The sequence below is a fragment of the Atractosteus spatula genome, chromosome 23 (genome assembly GCF_055471065.1).
Source record: "Atractosteus spatula isolate fAtrSpa1 chromosome 23, fAtrSpa1.hap1, whole genome shotgun sequence".
NCBI lineage: Eukaryota > Metazoa > Chordata > Actinopteri > Semionotiformes > Lepisosteidae > Atractosteus > Atractosteus spatula.
In genome coordinates, this window is record NC_142728.1 from 4,911,801 (window position 1) to 4,929,439 (window position 17,639).

The following is a 17,639-nucleotide window of genomic DNA, read 5'->3' on the forward strand; positions in this document are numbered from 1 at the left end:
ATCTCCTCTAACTGAGAATACTTCATCACACAGTGGGGCATCCAACATGATATTCCATACGCAATTACATGGAGGGAACTTTATAATGAAAGATGGAGATGTTTGACAGAACAAAAGAAGATTTATGACCTAAATATTAGCACAAGGAGACAGTTCACTTGGTGGAGCTGTCACAAAAATATCAAGCCTTGGGCTCTTTCAAAGACTTCAGAGATAGTAGCTGCAGCTTTGTTGATTCCAAAAACCAATGTCAATTCTTCCTCATCAAGCTATTAACATGGAGACACATGGTGTATCAGACATACATCATCTGAGCAAGTAAAAAATTCCTCTGAACCAAAATGTTTAAGGTTCTTAAACTCTTTAATAGTTTGCTTCCACCCCCCAAACAAAACAAGCTGTTTTTAATTAAAAAAATGATTATGATGTATTATCAAAATAATCAGAATATATCACAGCATGTTTGTCTTTAATTCCACCACAGAAAAGGAGGTGGGTATAAAACCCTGAAATACAATAGAGAGAATTGAATAGGTTTGATACATGGCAGCATGACATAATGTTTTCCAGTCAGAGATGTTTTTTTTTCTACATTGTGAAGTCAGAAAAAATTATCTGCCTTCGTCAGTCTGTCTATCAATGGTTTGTAACTCTGACAGATGTCGTAATCCCTGCGTTAAAAATGTGGCTGAATGGCGTCAACTTCAAAAAGGTTTATATAAAGAACATCAAGGACACACCCATGAGAAGACATCCACCAGTTCAATAATTCAATCACTAGATAAAAACAATCAACAGTCAGTGGTTTGTTACTTGCTCAGAACAGTAATAAGGCAATAAAAACATCCATACCCAGTTAAAACAAACCCCAGAAGACTAAAAAATATGCTGACAACATATGCAGCCTTTCAAAAGTAAGTGAAGCAATTATTTGTGCAACTGCTCTCAGTTTCGGTTATCACACTACATGGAACCTATTCTGTAGATGTTATACAAAAGAGAGGAACCAGACCAATTTCAATCAATCAATGCAAATGATTTTCATTCACCCAGAACTTTTAAGATTATTTAGATTATTTTTAGATTATTTGTGCTAGAAGAGTAAGTGCAGGGAATTCGCAAGAACAACAGTCAGAAATAGAGAAGTTATCTCTATTTTTGGAAATAGAGAATTTGGAAGGTAAGGTCTATCGTTCATATGCATAGGAGAGCAGACACTGGAGAGATTAAAGCTTGACCTCCTTCTGAACCTCTTTTTAAGCACTCCTTTATGTGTCCGATTCCTTTTCTAAAGATTTTAAATTTCTTATTTTTTTAGGGGGGATAAGGTGGATAATGTACATTTTCAGATTGGTGGAAGGTCCCATTCTTTAACTTTGGCTGCCCCAAAATATGAAGAAAAACAGATTTTGTTTTCCTGGCAACCAACAATTGATCAAAAAATTAATTTCACATCCACATTGGTATCTTGTACCTCAGACAAGTGTGGTACTAACGCTTAGTCAAGAACCATATACTTGGTAAGTCAAAGTCAAAGGTGATGACAGTCCTAAGGAAATGTGTGATTAACTCCTAAGCCAAAGAATTTACACTTTTTCAGCTAGACATAAATCATATTACAAAACTGATTACAGCCTTGACTGTTTAGCTTCTTCTCTCCGTTGTATACAGAGATGATACACTGTCAGATCACCATTCTGCAGATGTGCACTGAGATTTGAGTCTTGTCTTGCCCTCTGCTGGCATTTGAATATCACACTATTACAAAATGAGACATCTGTAAATATTTGAAACAATCAGGTATAATTTGAAATGAAATAGGAGGATTTGTTTCCTTAATGACCCCTTCGTTCTAAGAAACTTAGCCAAGGGCTTCCTCGTGTTTTCTGAGGCTGAAATTGGAAATCAGTTATTTAGGCAATTTAACATATTCAATAATATTTATTATAATTCTTACCTCTAAACCTATAATTATATTGCATATCTCATATTTTGGCACAGTTCATTTCAATGCCATGGGCATGTTTGCTTTGTGGAGAGTCTCAGGGCTGCTAATCAAATACCATATACAGTATAAGCGCTATAGAATCTTCTGAAATGACTTTGGGTTCAAAGTGATATGCAATCTGTTTTGGGGGGAGGGCACATTCTCAGTCAGGTAAACTAAGACTTAAAGCAATACCAGTAATAAATACAGTTATTGTATATTCTACTCAATTCTGGCTGTCCTTAAGATCAAAGTGCATCATTTTATATGTCTGCTTAGCTTGCCTGTTAAGCATAATATGAGCCCTTACAAATTCATGCTCCTTTAGCTCATACACTCACAGGAATAGCTGTTGACACATGGTGCTGAATTTCTACTGCAGCCTGAAAAATAATACAGTGTTCGTTTCACACAGGTTCTTCTTACCATTACAAAGTGCTTTCTCAAATAGATACAGTATGAAAAAATCTTGTTTTTTCCCCCAAAGGCAGTACTCCACTTTATGCAACATTTAATGTTGAAAATATCTTTTTCGTTGTTTTTATTTTATTTTAAAGTACGTTTATAAGTGAGAACAGAAATTGTTATTTTTACAGTCATAAGCATAAGAGTTTAGGTTAAAATAAGGAACGAGTCAATAAATGTGTTCTTCAAGTAAACTATAAACAAAAATTAAGTGATAAACATAGTGAAATTTCAAGAAATATGTTATCCTATTTTGACAGTATTTCAACCACTGCGTTGTGGAAGTCTCTCACTTCTTTTTCTCAGCCCATTAACCTTATCGACACTGCTGGGCTTTCAGAATCAATAGCTGAACTTAAGAATATACTGTGCGAAAGGTTACAAACGAGATGAGATCTTTCAGCCCATTTAGCCTGTTTGGTAGTTAGGAAGCTAACTGATGCATGGATTTCATCCAGCTGTTTCTTGAAGGAATCCAGGGCATCAGCTTCAACAACACGGCTTGGCTAGCTTGTTCCATACTCCCACAAAGCTTGGGGTATAGAAGTGCCTTCTGCTATCGATTTTAAAAGCACTGCCGTGTAATTTCAATTTGCGTTTCACTTTTCATTCTGCTGGGTTGATTTTGTCAAAGTCTGTGTGAAAAAGGTTATGGTCTTTCCACATGCTTACTCTGCTGAGGTATGACTGATGTCCGACTTCAAAATCATTTTCCCTGCATATCATGGAAATATCAAGAGCACAAGAGTGCTTTCAGCAAGATTACAGAGCCAGCTGTAGAACTTTAGAACTAGAAGGGTTACGAATGGAAGGAAGCTATTCAGCCTAACTCAGTATGCTAGAGACTCATACCCTCATTTTGGCACACACAAGTCCCTTACGTATCGTACAATGTGGTAATTTAGCTAAACTAGTAAATAAACTTGTGTGACCTTTTTGTACGATAGAAGCACATACGACCCAAGCTATACATCTATTAAAATTACATTTTAAGGGCAAAATCTACAGGACAGAGAAAATCAGTTTAGAGCCAATAAATACAAATGGGAAACTTGTGAATTTGTTAATGATGAGTGTTTATAGCCCACCCAGAAATTATTTTCAATCGCCATTTTATTCTGTGGAACAATCTCAACTGAAATGCCCCTCTGCAATCTCAAGAAGCCTTTGAATCATTCACATATTCCTTGAAGAAGTCCTAACGCACCACAGTTTTGTTAGGATAGTTCTTTAACAAGAACAAAATCCAGCAATTAGTACTGCTCTTCAACTTACATGAAAGCATCCAATAAAAGCAGGGCTTTTGTTTGTTGTTTTATTTTGCCAAAACAAACCCACAACAACTCTCATCTGCATGCATTAACATGAGCTCAGTTTCTTGGGAAAAAGAAATAAACGCCCTCTAATTTGAATGTCCTTGAGAGAGAAGATGAGGGAGAAAGCTAAATCCAATCTGTCTACCTGTCAGATAAAAAGACAAGCATTATATGTGATCAAAGCGTGCACAACTCCTGATCAGTTCCCAACTTCCTAATCTTTAAAAACAACACACAAAGCCTAGTGAATGCTATTCTCTTCAGCAGCCCTGAAAGGGTGCACCCCAGTGCAGATATTAATGAAGAATTGTGCAGAAAAAAAGGAGGAACAGTGATTAAACATTTTATTCATTTTGAAGTATAATCAATAATCTCAGATTCCTTTTTATATGTTAAAAACTACATTTTAAAACTATTTTAAATCTTTGTCCCCCTCTTTTCCAATACCATTTATTAATTCTGCTTATCACAATTAACAGTACACCCCAACATATAACCTTCTGAAAGAGAAATGTGACAAGCTCAATAGGCAGTATATATGTTAACCAGTGATTTGTCTGTTCTTTTGAGCACTTGAAATTGTGGATGTTGTGGCAAACTAAACCTGCAGATTTCCAAACTGCTACAGTATATTATTTCAGAAGACAGAAGCTTCATTTGGTAGAGCAATATTACTCTTAAATTCCTAGGAGAGATAAAGACTACACAGAAACTGTAAGTACTGTATTGTACATTACCCCAATAAGTCAAGTGTTCATCAGACTTTTTGGCTCTGTAGCAGCAAATTCCCCAAATCCCTTTAGAGTTTTGTGATCAGAAGCCCTCTGCAGTTATTATAAAGTTGGAACAGGAGAGCAATTAATTTAACTCTCTCGTCACCAACCTTGTCTGTGTGAATTTACCCAAAGTAGCAAATCTGAATTCACTAAGTATTTTGAAGCCATAATAAAGATATCAATATAATTGGAATGTTATGCAATTTCTTAACCTCAGTTTAATCCATTGTATGTGTTCCATACTGGCTCCCAGACTTTAAAGCTTTCTAAAGAAACTTACAAGACATTTAGCATCTCAATTAGCAAGACAACAGTGTCGATGCATGTCAACTTTGTTCATGTGGTTGCAGAGCACTGACCGGATCAGATTAATCAACTTAAAGTTCATCTGTAAAGATGGAAACCGCATTGAATTCAGATATTGAAAAGCCCTTAGGCTCACAACACCATATTCTTGGTAACACAAGCGTGGCATTTAGACTCATTGTGTGGAGTTGATCTAGTATCATATTCCATCAAGAGATGTTATTATTCTTATTATTGCTTTGGAAATTCCTTCTGTTCAGAACATTTCTGAAATACAATCTGAATTTCTTCTATCAGCATAAACAGATGGCCTGGATCGCATTGCTTATTAATTTTCCGCAGACAGTACATTTTCAAACGCCAACAAATCAAAACAGAAAACTTGGGAAGACAGGGTGAAAGACAGTACCAGAGACTTTCATATCACCAGAAAATACAAAAATAATTGCAAGCGCTATAAGTACTGCTCAATTTGCACTCAGAAGAAGATTTCAATTTTTAATTCACTGAATTAAAAAGGATATGCATATTTTGAAAAGTAAAGCATACCAAGAAAACACCTCAAGGACAACTGCTTAAACACTTTTTGTCACACTATAACTTTCAGCATGCCTTTAGAGCAATACAGACAAAGTGCATACTGTTCATGCTCTATTCATTCTTCAATATTACTAGTACAAAGATACTCTGCTTTTTCCCCCCATGGTAAAGATTAAGATTTTTCAATATAAAGAAAAGAAAATAAAACTGATAAACTTCTGTATTTCCTGTAGTATTATCTTCATTTCTCTAGTTTTAACATTGTATAGTTCTACAGTTCCTCAAAAATATTGTAATAACACTGCAAAGCTGCTTAGTGTTTTGCTTATTGCACATACACATGTACAATTCTTAAAAGAATTATCAACAAAGAGAGCAATAAGGAGTTGATGTGTGTTTTCAGTTGGTTGATTATTCTTATTGTTCTCTCTCTTTGTTCCTCCAGAATTAAACGTTCCTCTCCTCCAAAGTAACTTTTTTTAAAAAACTTTATCTCTTAACCTTGGCCAGCTTAAGCAGTGACCAGAGTTCTGATGTAAAAGTTCTGATGATATAATCAAAACATTTGGCAGAAACCACATTTTGCCAAATAGCTCAGAAAAGCTCAGGTTAAGTTGTGTGGGAATGCTTCAGTGTTGAGTCAAGTCTTATCAGGACTAAAAGGGAACCTCTGATCTTTTTGAAATGGAGCATATTAAAAGGCATCTGAAATGAAACTTGCATCTGAGGTTCTTACGTAGTGCTAGCCTGAGCCTGACGGAAAAACACGATGTTCTGTTCTAAATATGGAAGCAATAAAAAGAAATGGCTTCATCCAGAAAATCCTCATATTTCATAAGTTTTCTTCATTAATCTTGCTTGTAACAAAAATTAAATCCAATATCCATTTGCTTGGGAATGAGGCTCCCAGATAGCTGAAAAAAATCCAAAATGTAATGTTTGACCAAGAATGACATGAGATATTTAGTACTAAACATCGTTCCAAGTAAATATTGCAGTAGCAATAAGGAATGCCCTCTTCTGATACGCTAAAAACTTTTTTTTTTAGTTTCGGATAGACAAAGGACACAAGTGGATTCATCTGAAGGATTCAAAATCCTCAAAAACACTGACAAAGTCAACACTTTGGGCTTCCTCAACAGTGAAATATGAACCAAAGGGAAAACATGGGGATGTACTTTTGCACACACATTGTTGTAGTAGTACAGAATAAACTACCCAGTAATTCTGTCGAATCTAATAACTTGGCTTCTTTAAAGAAGAGGCTGGATGAGATCTTTGGATTACTTAGCTTATATTGACCAAACTAGAGAGGTCAATATGGCCCCCTCTAATTTGTAATCTTACTGTATGTTGGTACTGAATGTCCTTGTTTTCTATGCATATTGTATCTTTCTAGCAAGGTCTAGCTGTAAACCCATCTTGAAAAGCATCCAGATAGAAAGACCTTTATCATAACTCTTCCTTCATATACTATATGTTATTCTTGGTGTATCTATACATTTTGGAGATTCATATTTTTGTATAATATTTACCAGAAAGATTTTTTTTCAGGTTATACCTGAAATGTAAATCCAAGTAGGAAATCTCATTAGGTCTTTATAAATGACTCTTGACATCTACAGTCTGTAGTAAACCTCATTTTGCAACTCTGGAATGTGCTCTGAATCAGTGTTCGCCAAAATTGTGTTCCTTAGAAAAAACAATGATGATGCCATCTACATTTCTGCTTTCACTTTCAAATGATACATATAGAAATACTGCTCGCCCACCTCCAAAGTTTCTGTTAGCCCTGAAAGAGTTTTGAGTACCTTATAAATGGGATTACATTTCATTTATCATACAGTTTGTACTTTTCTTTGAGAATACCCTTTCATTTTCCATTTTAAAAAGTGGCATTTAATGTGAATCAAACAGAATGAGGTACAGTAATAAACACAATTCAATTGAAACAGCTTTATTTCCTAATACTAACTCTTGGTATGAAAAAAGCTTCCTATTTTCACAGCTGTTGACCTCTAAGGGCACAGTCCAGCTGAATTTTACCAAAACAGTAGGACTGTATGCAAGGATCCGTTAACTCCAGGGCAAACAGATTATTGAAAAAAAAAGATAATGACCAAGGAGTAGGATATTTGTCTGGGTTACAGCCCAGCAAATCCAACAAAGCCAAGTAGGTCAATTTCAGAAAGTCTGTCTAATTTCATAACTTAATTTGTCTGAAACATTAAAACATTTCAGCTGGAGCATAAACTTCAGGATGTTTTTTAATCCTCTCCACCAATCGAGAAGCAGAGATTCACTACTCTACTCTATACGCTACTCACACATGCCGACCAGCACAACTTTCTGTGAAAGAGAGAAAAAGCAAAGTAAAAAACGCAGAGCAAAGATTGTAATCAGTTAGCTATAATCCTGACGTGTATCGTAAAGTGTAGCCTAGCACTGGCTGGGGCAAACACAAGCCAAACACCCTACAAAGAAAATGAGTAAACTTATAAGTGAGATGTTTGGTAAGGTCAAGTTAAAAAGGAATGGGATTTTATTATTTTCAATAATTTCAATAAATATTGAGCATGTTTTTGTTTTTAAATAAACCTCCAATTAAACCAAACCCTGTTTCTCTTGTGCTTGTGCCAGCATTGAATTGGGCACCGTCTGCTTATGACTGATAAATGCCCTTTCCACAGCTATCCTTCCTTATTCTATGGCATCCTATTTAGGGCATCTGGCAATACTGAAGGAGAGACGCAGCTCTCACAGACTCCTCTGCAATCTCCCGGGCCCCCTACAGGTCACAGATAGCAGTGCACTGTATTGCACATCATTGTGCAAGTGTCACAACCCCGAAGAAATAAGGCACTATATCTCGGGGGGGGAGGAAGCAGCACAAATGCTACTTTCAATGGCACTGGCCAGCAAACCGTCATTATTTGTGCTGTTTGCGGTGGTGCCAATTTAACAGAGCTGTTACAGTCAGCTAATCGAGTATCCTGGACTAGAACTAAAGATGTCTGGACTGTAGGTATCGGGATGCAATCTAAGCAGTCACTTTTATAATAAAGATTAATAATACATTTAATTTTATATGGTACTTTTTTAGTACATTTTACTGGCTTGAGTTACTCAGAAGCTACACATGCTGTCATTTTAAATGCACTGTTTTCGTACAGATAAACTCATCTGGATGATATGGTGTTCAGTAATTCTCATGAGGAATTCATGAGCAGGATCCACACCAATGGACAACAAATCCCATACACAGCCTTAGTCACCTAACACAAAGCATTTTTCAACTTCATTAGATAAATCTTGTATTATAACCTGAAAGTACACACTGCAACATGTGAATGATCAGTTTGATGACTGACCACAATACAATCACGTGCTCAAAACGCATCAGTTCTACAAAAACAAGGCAAATACACTAAATAACTCATTTTAACACACATACTAATCAATGCAAAAATTTATATACTCTCAATAGGTCCAACATTACAATTGTACAGCTTGGTGTTATGTCTAAAAAGCTAAAAATCCGCGATTTGCTATGTTAAGTACCCCTATCAATTCGTTCCAACAGACGCTAATATCTCAATCTCGTATTACGGCTGCAAGACAAGAGTGTATGCTACCAAAATATGTGCTTCTACCGCCATCTAGTGACAACACGTTATATTGGCTTAAAAAAACCTTAAAACGTACTGTACTTTGAATTCAAAATACACAGGACAACCTCAAAATGTCAATGACACAGATTAAAGACAAATCGCCAAGAGCAATATTTCGTCCATTTATTTTTTTTTATTGCAGAGGAATACTGATGTGTTATAGCATTATGTAAAAGGCTTACTGCATATTATTGGCTTCCCACCATTGCTTAATTTCCTTCAACGGACGAATTACCTTTCTCTTAAAACCATGCATTACCTTCGGAATACCTGTACGTGTGTGTCCTGTCATTCGTTGCGTCGAGTCTGTCCTCAAACTCTTCCCACAAACAAACCGCTGCTAGGTGTCATGGCTAAATTCCACTTTGGACCTTCCTGCCTGCCTGTCTGAGGTTTTCCTTAATTTAATTAATTACAGCTGAGCGGAGGCCATTCTATGTTCCTACAGTTCTTACCCGTTGGGTAAGAAAGTGCTTCCTATTCTCGGAAATACACTTACATACTACAGTACAGTACGTATTTTACTTCTCGGTTTTTCACTGTTCGTTCTGAAAAGTCCACTGGGTTGAGTTTGTCAACGCCTTTGGGGATTTTGAACACCTATAAGATCCATTTGTATTTTTTTTTGTGGGACTGCAGAATGCAGCACGAATGAGCCAGGTGGTTGCTGCTCTTCAGTGGTGAATACAATCGGTCTCATCCTACATATTACGTATTTCAGGATTCTTTGGGATGAAAAGCGTTATTCTGTACAAATAAATAATGCAAATAAAATGAATGTTAAGTCGTCACCTAATCAAGAAAAAGAAACCACGTTTTAGACCACGACTTGCAAAACTCTGAAACTTTCTCTTGCTGAGCTGCGAGTAACTTAAACACCAACCTGAACCAGCTGCACCTGTTTACGAGCTGGAAGAGGTCGAGAACGGTCTAACACTGGAAAATGACCCTTGTGAATTTAAGGTAAGTAATCGAGAACTCAGCTAGAACAAAAAAAAAAAGCAGACAATCGAAGGAAGAGATGTGCTCTGGATATGTTTATATATGAAACATCTAAAAGCAATGTCAAGTAAATTCTCGGTGTGGGGGAAAAACAGAAAGTCTGGGACCCGAGGAAGTCCTCACAAGGAACTTCAGATCCCAGGAACTCCCACTGTGTCTGCTGTTGACAATTGCTCTATCCTGCTTCATTGATGCTTCACGCCGCCAATCGTCTTGAGAAACGGGTCGCACTGCGCACGGAGAGGCCAATGAAATACCTCTGAAGGAGGGAATAAAGTTTCAGGAGACGTCACAGCCCGAGCCGCAGTCTTTCCCTGCACAACCGGGAGCGGGGTTTTCGGCCTGGGGATCTGACATTGACACGAAAAGTGCAGGTAAGAACACACGCAGCTCCCCAGCTGTGTAGCATCTTCATTTCGTTGATGAAACACGCTTTGCGGAAGCAGACGGAAGCATGTGTTTTCTGTGCTGTAAAGATGATACTGCCGTCAGAGGCCTCCTAAGCAAGGTGTCGCTTACTGCTTCTTGGCACAGAAGGCACACGATTCCAGTTTCTGTACGATTAACTCGAAACATCGTTTCATGCAAATAACTCGCTAGTTTATCGGTAAATTAACACCGGCGTGGATTCGCCGCTGTTTGCACTAGAATTGCTGTTTTGTCGCTAGTGGACGTCATGGTTTTATTTCCACCATCAACACCTTTGGTTTCGTATTTATCTCACTTTGTTTTGGTTTTTTTTTTGCTTGCGACTTGCCCTTTCTACAAATCCGTGCACTATCCCTAAGTCCTCTTCTTAAATGACAATATTAGACGTTAATATACTTTAAAACGGAATGCTCCATAATTGGTTAAAATATCCGCAGCTTTTGAGCGATTCATCCCGCCCAATGCGTCTTTCTTTAAAGACATTTAACTGATATAGCCATTTATATGCTTTTTCGTTGGTGCAATCGCTGTACCCTCGTTATCACAATCATTCTGGTTGGCATTTTTCAGCAGCGTAATTTAAAGGGGCACTGCAGGCAGTCAGGGTGGTGCAGACACTAAACTAAGCCCTTCATTTCTTGCTAATAGAGCTGCAGTCTGAAGTATTCAGGTTTACGGCCTTTCGATTACAGTGCTGTCCACTGCAGTAGTCGCACCGCGCAAATACAGACTGGTCTGGACCAAGGTACGAAACATAAGAAAGGATATGAAAGAGGAGGCAATTCGGTACATGTAGCCCGTTTAGTTGTAGGTAGTTGCTATCATTCCTGCAAACAGTGTCCACTTTGCATGAGCACTAGGTACTGTAATATCATTTTAAAAAAAGCTGAGAAAGTATGGGGCTTGAGAGCAATTTTTACAATGTGAGTCAGTTCTTTGAGCCTGAATTTACCCGTCTAATTTTGAATAGTGGTTGATTTAAGTATTTAAAATCCGAGAAGGCAGAGCAGGGTCAACCTTACAGATTTCTTCAGAATCGACAGAGGCTATGAGCGGGGAGCTATTGTACAGTATGTGCGGGTGCGTTTAAGACAGAATGGGAATCATTCTTTTTACAAAGGGTTGTGGAAATGTGGAACAAGCTGTTTGCTTTAGCAGCAATGGCTGAGCAATCTGGCTTTTTTTTTTGCATGAAAAGGCTGTAGGAAATCTTTGGATAATTTAGCTACAGAAAAACGAAACAAGCAAAATGGGCCTCCTCACATGTGTAAACCGTGCTAAATGCTGCTCTTAGGAACATTACAAAACACATCAGTTCATTAAACAGAAGTGCATTGTAGTCTCCTTCCAAGTTTAAAAGATACAAATGCATTGCCAAAACGGGACGATTTATTCCACAGTGCAATGCATTTATTATTGAGTTCCATCAGATCACAGACAGGGAAATTGTGCTTTATCTCATTTGCTCTTCTCCTCGCCAGGTGGAATTGGCTACAGGATCATGGCCTCGGCAGCCACTTTGGACCCAGACGTAGTGAGAGAGGTCTTGGAGTGCCCCATCTGCCTGGAGACCTTCAACCGGGAGCAGCTGCGCCCCAAACTCCTGCAGTGCGGGCACACGGTTTGCAGGCTGTGCCTGGAGAAGCTGCTGGCGAGCACCATCAACGGGGTGCGCTGCCCCTTCTGCAGCAAAGTCTCCCGCATGAGCAGCATCTCCCAGCTGGCGGACAACTTGACTGTGCTGAAAATCATCGACTGCGCCAGCTCCGGCTCGGCGACGAGCCTGATGTGCAAAGGCTGCAAGAACCGGCTGCCCAGGCAGTACTGCAAGGACTGCGGCCTGGTGCTCTGCGATGCCTGTAAAGCAGAAGGGCACCAGCACCAGGGGCACGTAGTCCTGACTGTCCGCTCAGCTGCAGAGCAGCGGAGGAAAGAGGTGGGCGCCAAGCTCGCCATCTTGCGGGAGACGATGGGGAATATCCAGAAGAAAAAGGCCATGATCGACGGCATCTCGAAATCCCTGCGGCTAAAATACAAGGCCGTGCAGCAGGAGTACGCTAAAGCGGAGCTCAGGCTCCAGGAGGAGCTGACGAAGTCCCGCAAGGCCTTCGCCTCCTCGCTGAGCGAAATCGAAAAGCTCAACACCCAGATCCTGGAGGAGCACACCTACCTGCTGAACATCGCCGAGGTCCAGGTGGTGTCCCGCTGCGACTATCTCACAATGAAGATCAAGCAGGCTGACATCGCTCTGCTGGAGGAGGCCGGCGACGACGAGGAGCTGGACTTGAAAAGCAACCTGCCCGCGCTTTTGAAGCTGCAGGATCCGGAGCTGGCGAAAGTCGAACGTTCGGAGCCTCTGGACGTGGGGCAGGTGGTGAGCAAGCAGTGTACCGTCGACACAGACGAAGGCTCCCATGACATAGCTGCACTGTCGCTGGATGTGTACCGTGACGTCGACATGGTGACGGAGGAGGCTGCCTGTGCGTCTCCTAGCATCAAACCGAAGCCAGTGGAAGCGGCGGCTGCTGGATCCCACCTGTGTCAGTTCATTAAGAAAATGGGCTGCAAGGGGAACTTGCCGGGAATGTTCAACCTCCCGGTGAGCATATGTGCCACCATGCAGGGAGAGGTGCTGGTGGCTGACCGGGGGAATTACAGGATTCAGATCTTCAACCGCAAGGGCTTCCAAAAGGAAATACGCCGGAACCCCAGTAGCATTGACAATTTCGTCCTCAGCTTTCTAGGTGCGGAGCTTCCCAATCTTATCCCACTGTCGATAGCCATCACGCCTCAGGGCTTGATTGGAGTGACGGACAACTATGATAATTCAGTGAAGGTGTATACAATCGACGGGCACTGCATTGCCTGCCACAAGAACCAGCTGATCAAGCCCTGGGGGATCGCCGCCATGCCCTCAGGACAGTTTGTAGTGTCGGATGTAGAGGGGGGAAAGCTGTGGTGTCTCGCGGTAGACCGGAATGTTGGGGTGGTGAACTATAACCGGCTGTGTTCGGCTGTGCGCCCGAAGTTTGTCACGTGCGACACCAGCGGGACGGTGTATTTCACTCAGGGGCTGGGGCTCAACATCGAGAACCGGCACAACGAGCACCACCTGGAAGGAGGCTTCTCCATTGGGTCGGTGGGCACTGACGGGCAGCTGGGCAAACAGCTCAGCCACTTCTTTTCCGAGACGGAGGATTTCCGTTGCATAACCGGAATGTGCGTTGATTCCAATGGGGACCTCCTGGTGGCAGACAGCGGCCGGAAGGAAGTCCTGCAGTTCCCCAAGGATGGGGGTTTCAACATTCTTATACGGGAAGGGCTTACGTGCCCAGTGGGCGTTGCCGTGACTCCAAAAGGGCAGCTGTTGGTGCTGGACTGCTGGGACCACTGTGTGAAGGTGTACAACTACTTGCAGAGAAGGCGTTCATCAACCTGTTAGAATCTCAGTCGCTTCGGTCCGTTTCCTCACGTGGAATTCATAGCGGTAGGAAACGTGTTTGCAATTCAGGCACCTCTGCTGCTTTTCGGTAGCACAGCAAGCAATACAAATGGGTGTTTTTTTGAGAAAACAGGTTTGTTATATTTAAAAACCTAATTTTTACATCCATCGGTCCCATTTTAATGGCTCATTTTCAATGAGATTACCGTTAAGATAGATTCATTCTTTGTCAAATCAGCCATAATGATTTTGCTTATACCGTGTGTAGTAGAAGATGATGTTCCAAGTATGAAGCAAGGGGATATATTTAAATTTGAAGATTTGCTGAAATACCTCCTTTTATTGGAGTAGGCAGGGAGTGATACTTTACAAACATTTAGGAGTGTCTTTGAGGATCGAAAAAGGATATGTAGAAAGTGGGAATCATCATGAATATATATGTGATGGTATCCAGGCAGATCTGCTCTAAAAGTCATCAGAAATAACTACAACTGCTTCTGGTGTAGCCTGGGGCCTTACAATTGAAATAAATACCCAATTGCCAATCCCTAAGTGATTTTGTACGTGCTTGCCTAAAGTAAAGGAAATATCACTATAAAATTATCATAATGCACAATATTGGAAGTTAGACTTGAGTTTAAACCAAAAGAAACATAAATACTATATATAACAACAAAATCATAAATGGTGAGTAATTTGTTTATGCAAGTGGTTTGTCACAGGGATACAGTGGTCCTCATATTTTCATTCTGGACATGAAAGATTTGAAGCAAGTGTTCTTGTCATGGGATCACAAACTCTTCCTAATCCAATAATCCGTGCACTAGGGGCAACAGTTATCATATATAGCAACAATTATCAAGCCTGGTTTCCAGGCAGCATTGTGGAGCATGATGGCAAAAATCGAGATGTTTCACCTACTGACAACTGTCCTTCAGTTCATTCCTATGGTCAATGCAGACAGATAATGTATAAAAGATATTAGACTCTATGCTTTTACCATCGATCAAGGAATGGAAGGCAGGATTGGTTTGATGAAACGCTGGCCGAGATGCAATGGTACACAGACCTTTAGCAAAATCACCTTCTGACAAAGCTCAAGCTGAGTTGACATAGAATGACCATTTTTTTTTATATGTTTGGGAGGTGTTCTGTGACATCTAAATTAAAATATCAGCTAACTTAGATTTGATTTGCTGCACATTGACATACACACATTACTGTAGATCCTCAATGTAGCACCCCCTATTTAAAAAAATGTATTATCAAATTGTATTTATAACAATATTACATTTGGAATAAAGCCATTCCACAACTACTTGAGTGAAATACAGGGAACTTTATTATCGGCTCTTCAGTAAAATAATGAGCTGCCATTTCATTTTTTGATGAATGGCTTCTCTCATGCTCTGTGTGCTCTAAATCAACAAAAATCCTTTAATTTCCTAGTGAAAAAATATTTATTATCAAGAGCCAAGGATTACAAAATATAGTATTAATACATTTGTCTCTGAGTGATTATTTTTTAAAATATATTTTATGACTGTTAAAAAGGACTGATTCATTTTTTATACAGTATGAAACCATAAATATAACACACTTTATAACTGTATATCGTCTGTATAGTGAGCTTTATGATGACCACATACCATACCAACACCTTAGTCATTTGTACAATAGGATTTACTTTGAACATGGTGATTGATGTTAAGTGTCATTGTGTTTAAGTATAGTCTCTGAATAGAAGAAGATACTGCATAGAGACTAACAATGAGAATTCACCTAGTGATTTTTACTTGGTTTGCTTGGTAAATTGCAAAATCTGTTTCATTTAAATATCCTGTAGGTTTTCAGGCTGCTGTATAAAATACAAGGAAAAAAAGTTCACTCACCTTTACTGGTAATTTATTCTACAGTATGTGTTATTGAACTTGGGTATGCCTTTGGAGTCTTCTAGTATAAAACATTTTATTTTGTTGTTTTGCTAGCCAAAATGTCTGAAAACCCTGTGTTATATTTATTCTGATCACAAAAGTTATCAATCACTGTCAATTACCTGTTGTTTTACGTGTAAATGTTATCTTGCCATAAGGCATTGATGTTATGTTACTGCAGTCAATGTTCTGTGTAACATGATTCCATTCACTTGTTTGTATTAATAACTACGTACTGAGTGCAATAAATCTTAAACTGCAGAAACCGGAGTATGAAAACATTTCTGAAAACAATGTGCAGTTCAAGGTGCCATGAAAATAGGTCTCATAGTGAAACTAGCCCTGTACCCTTTTTCAAGTTGGGTTCTCTTTAAAAATATTTCCAGATGCATACCTACAGTCTGGTTGAATAAATAAAGTAATTCTACACAGTTCCTCGGTGATTACCTTCTGAATACATTTCTGCAGTGTGTTTTGAGTAATCCTAGGCTTTGATTTGTTAATTAAAGTAATACTTTTAATACGTTAGTATAATGGTTGGTGCTATGAATAGGTAGGCAGCAGTACTTTCATTCAATGAATGTTTCAAACCTCATACCAGAGACACTGTAGCTTCGTCATACACAGAAAATGTAATGGAATATAAAATTCTTTTTGATTTGTGTTTGAAACAGATTTTCAATGCTTTCTATTGTAAATTAAATATACTTTACAACTGTTTTGTAAGTGGTGCATAGTTAAGAAGAAATGTCCTCAAATTACCTATTACTGAAGGTCTTTTTGCATTGAATTTCATTGGATATTCCAGCAATGGTGTGTTCAACTGCAGATCTGTTATATCCCTCACAATTGGAATAATTGCCTAACTTTACTAATTATTTTCAGTATTATTATATTATATATAATATTATATATTATAATGCTTTGTAGAATACCCACATACTGTAGACGCATATTAGTCACAATATGAATTTATTAGATTTTGGTGTCATGTTCTGAAGAAATGAAGAATTTATTAACTGATTCCAAATTTAGGAGCACATGCACACAACAGATTTACATATAAGATACCAATTAATCTTAAGGTAAAAGAGTAACTGTGTTGCTACAGTATAAATGTGTCTGCACCTGGTTCTGTTAAAGCAAGAATTGTTGCTCTAATCCGTTGGAGTATTTGGTGACAATATCCACTAATATCTAATTTTGTAATCATTTTTCAACATTATAATAATGATGTCCTTATACTTAACATAACTTAAATATATAGATACCATTACCTTTTAAAGCTAAGTGTTACATACTATTTAAAGTAAAATATTTTAACTTTAAACAGATTATATATTCAGTATGGTCTTTCATGGTAAATATTTTTTGTGTAAAAGTATGTAAAGAAAGATATAAATTCAAAGGAGTCTTTACTATAAAATAATTCCATTACAGTATGTTAAAGCTAATCAGATACAGCTTCAAAAGTTCAGCAAGAGATATCTGAAACACAAAGGATAATGCAGAATGTCTCTGAAAAAGTCATTCAAAATCAAGGTACTGGACTGGCTACATGGGACCTGAATCTTACTGACCTGTTGTGGGTGGATTTTTGAAAGGTCACATCTACTGAAAAAAAACAGCAATCTGAAAACATACAATTGCTTGTATGGAAAAATGTAGATCATAATTCAGGACGATATTGATAACTGAGAGTTACCCAAGACCCTGACTTCCAGGAAATAACCCATAATAAAGGATAAAGAAAGTGATTCACAGAATACAG

General features: G+C 38.7%; 2 protein-coding genes across 2 annotated transcripts in view; one reads left to right on the forward strand and one right to left on the reverse strand.

The window, feature by feature from the left end:
* The window catches only part of LOC148816085 (astrotactin-2-like), a 203,373-nt gene that overhangs the window by 136,661 nt on the left and 49,073 nt on the right, over positions 1-17,639 (reverse strand). The window lies entirely within an intron of this gene.
* trim32 (tripartite motif containing 32) lies at positions 10,359-16,133 on the forward strand. Its single transcript, XM_088940538.1, has 2 exons — positions 10,359-10,437; positions 11,974-16,133. Exon 2 carries the CDS (start codon positions 11,994-11,996, stop codon positions 13,932-13,934), a length of 1,941 nt encoding a protein of 646 aa, XP_088796664.1. The 5' UTR covers positions 10,359-10,437; positions 11,974-11,993; the 3' UTR covers positions 13,935-16,133.

Bases quoted from the DNA above. Each gene is read 5' to 3' on its own strand.
- trim32 (XM_088940538.1), top strand. From the start codon at position 11,994: ATGGCCTCGGCAGCCACTTTGGACCCAGACGTAGTGAGAGAGGTCTTG.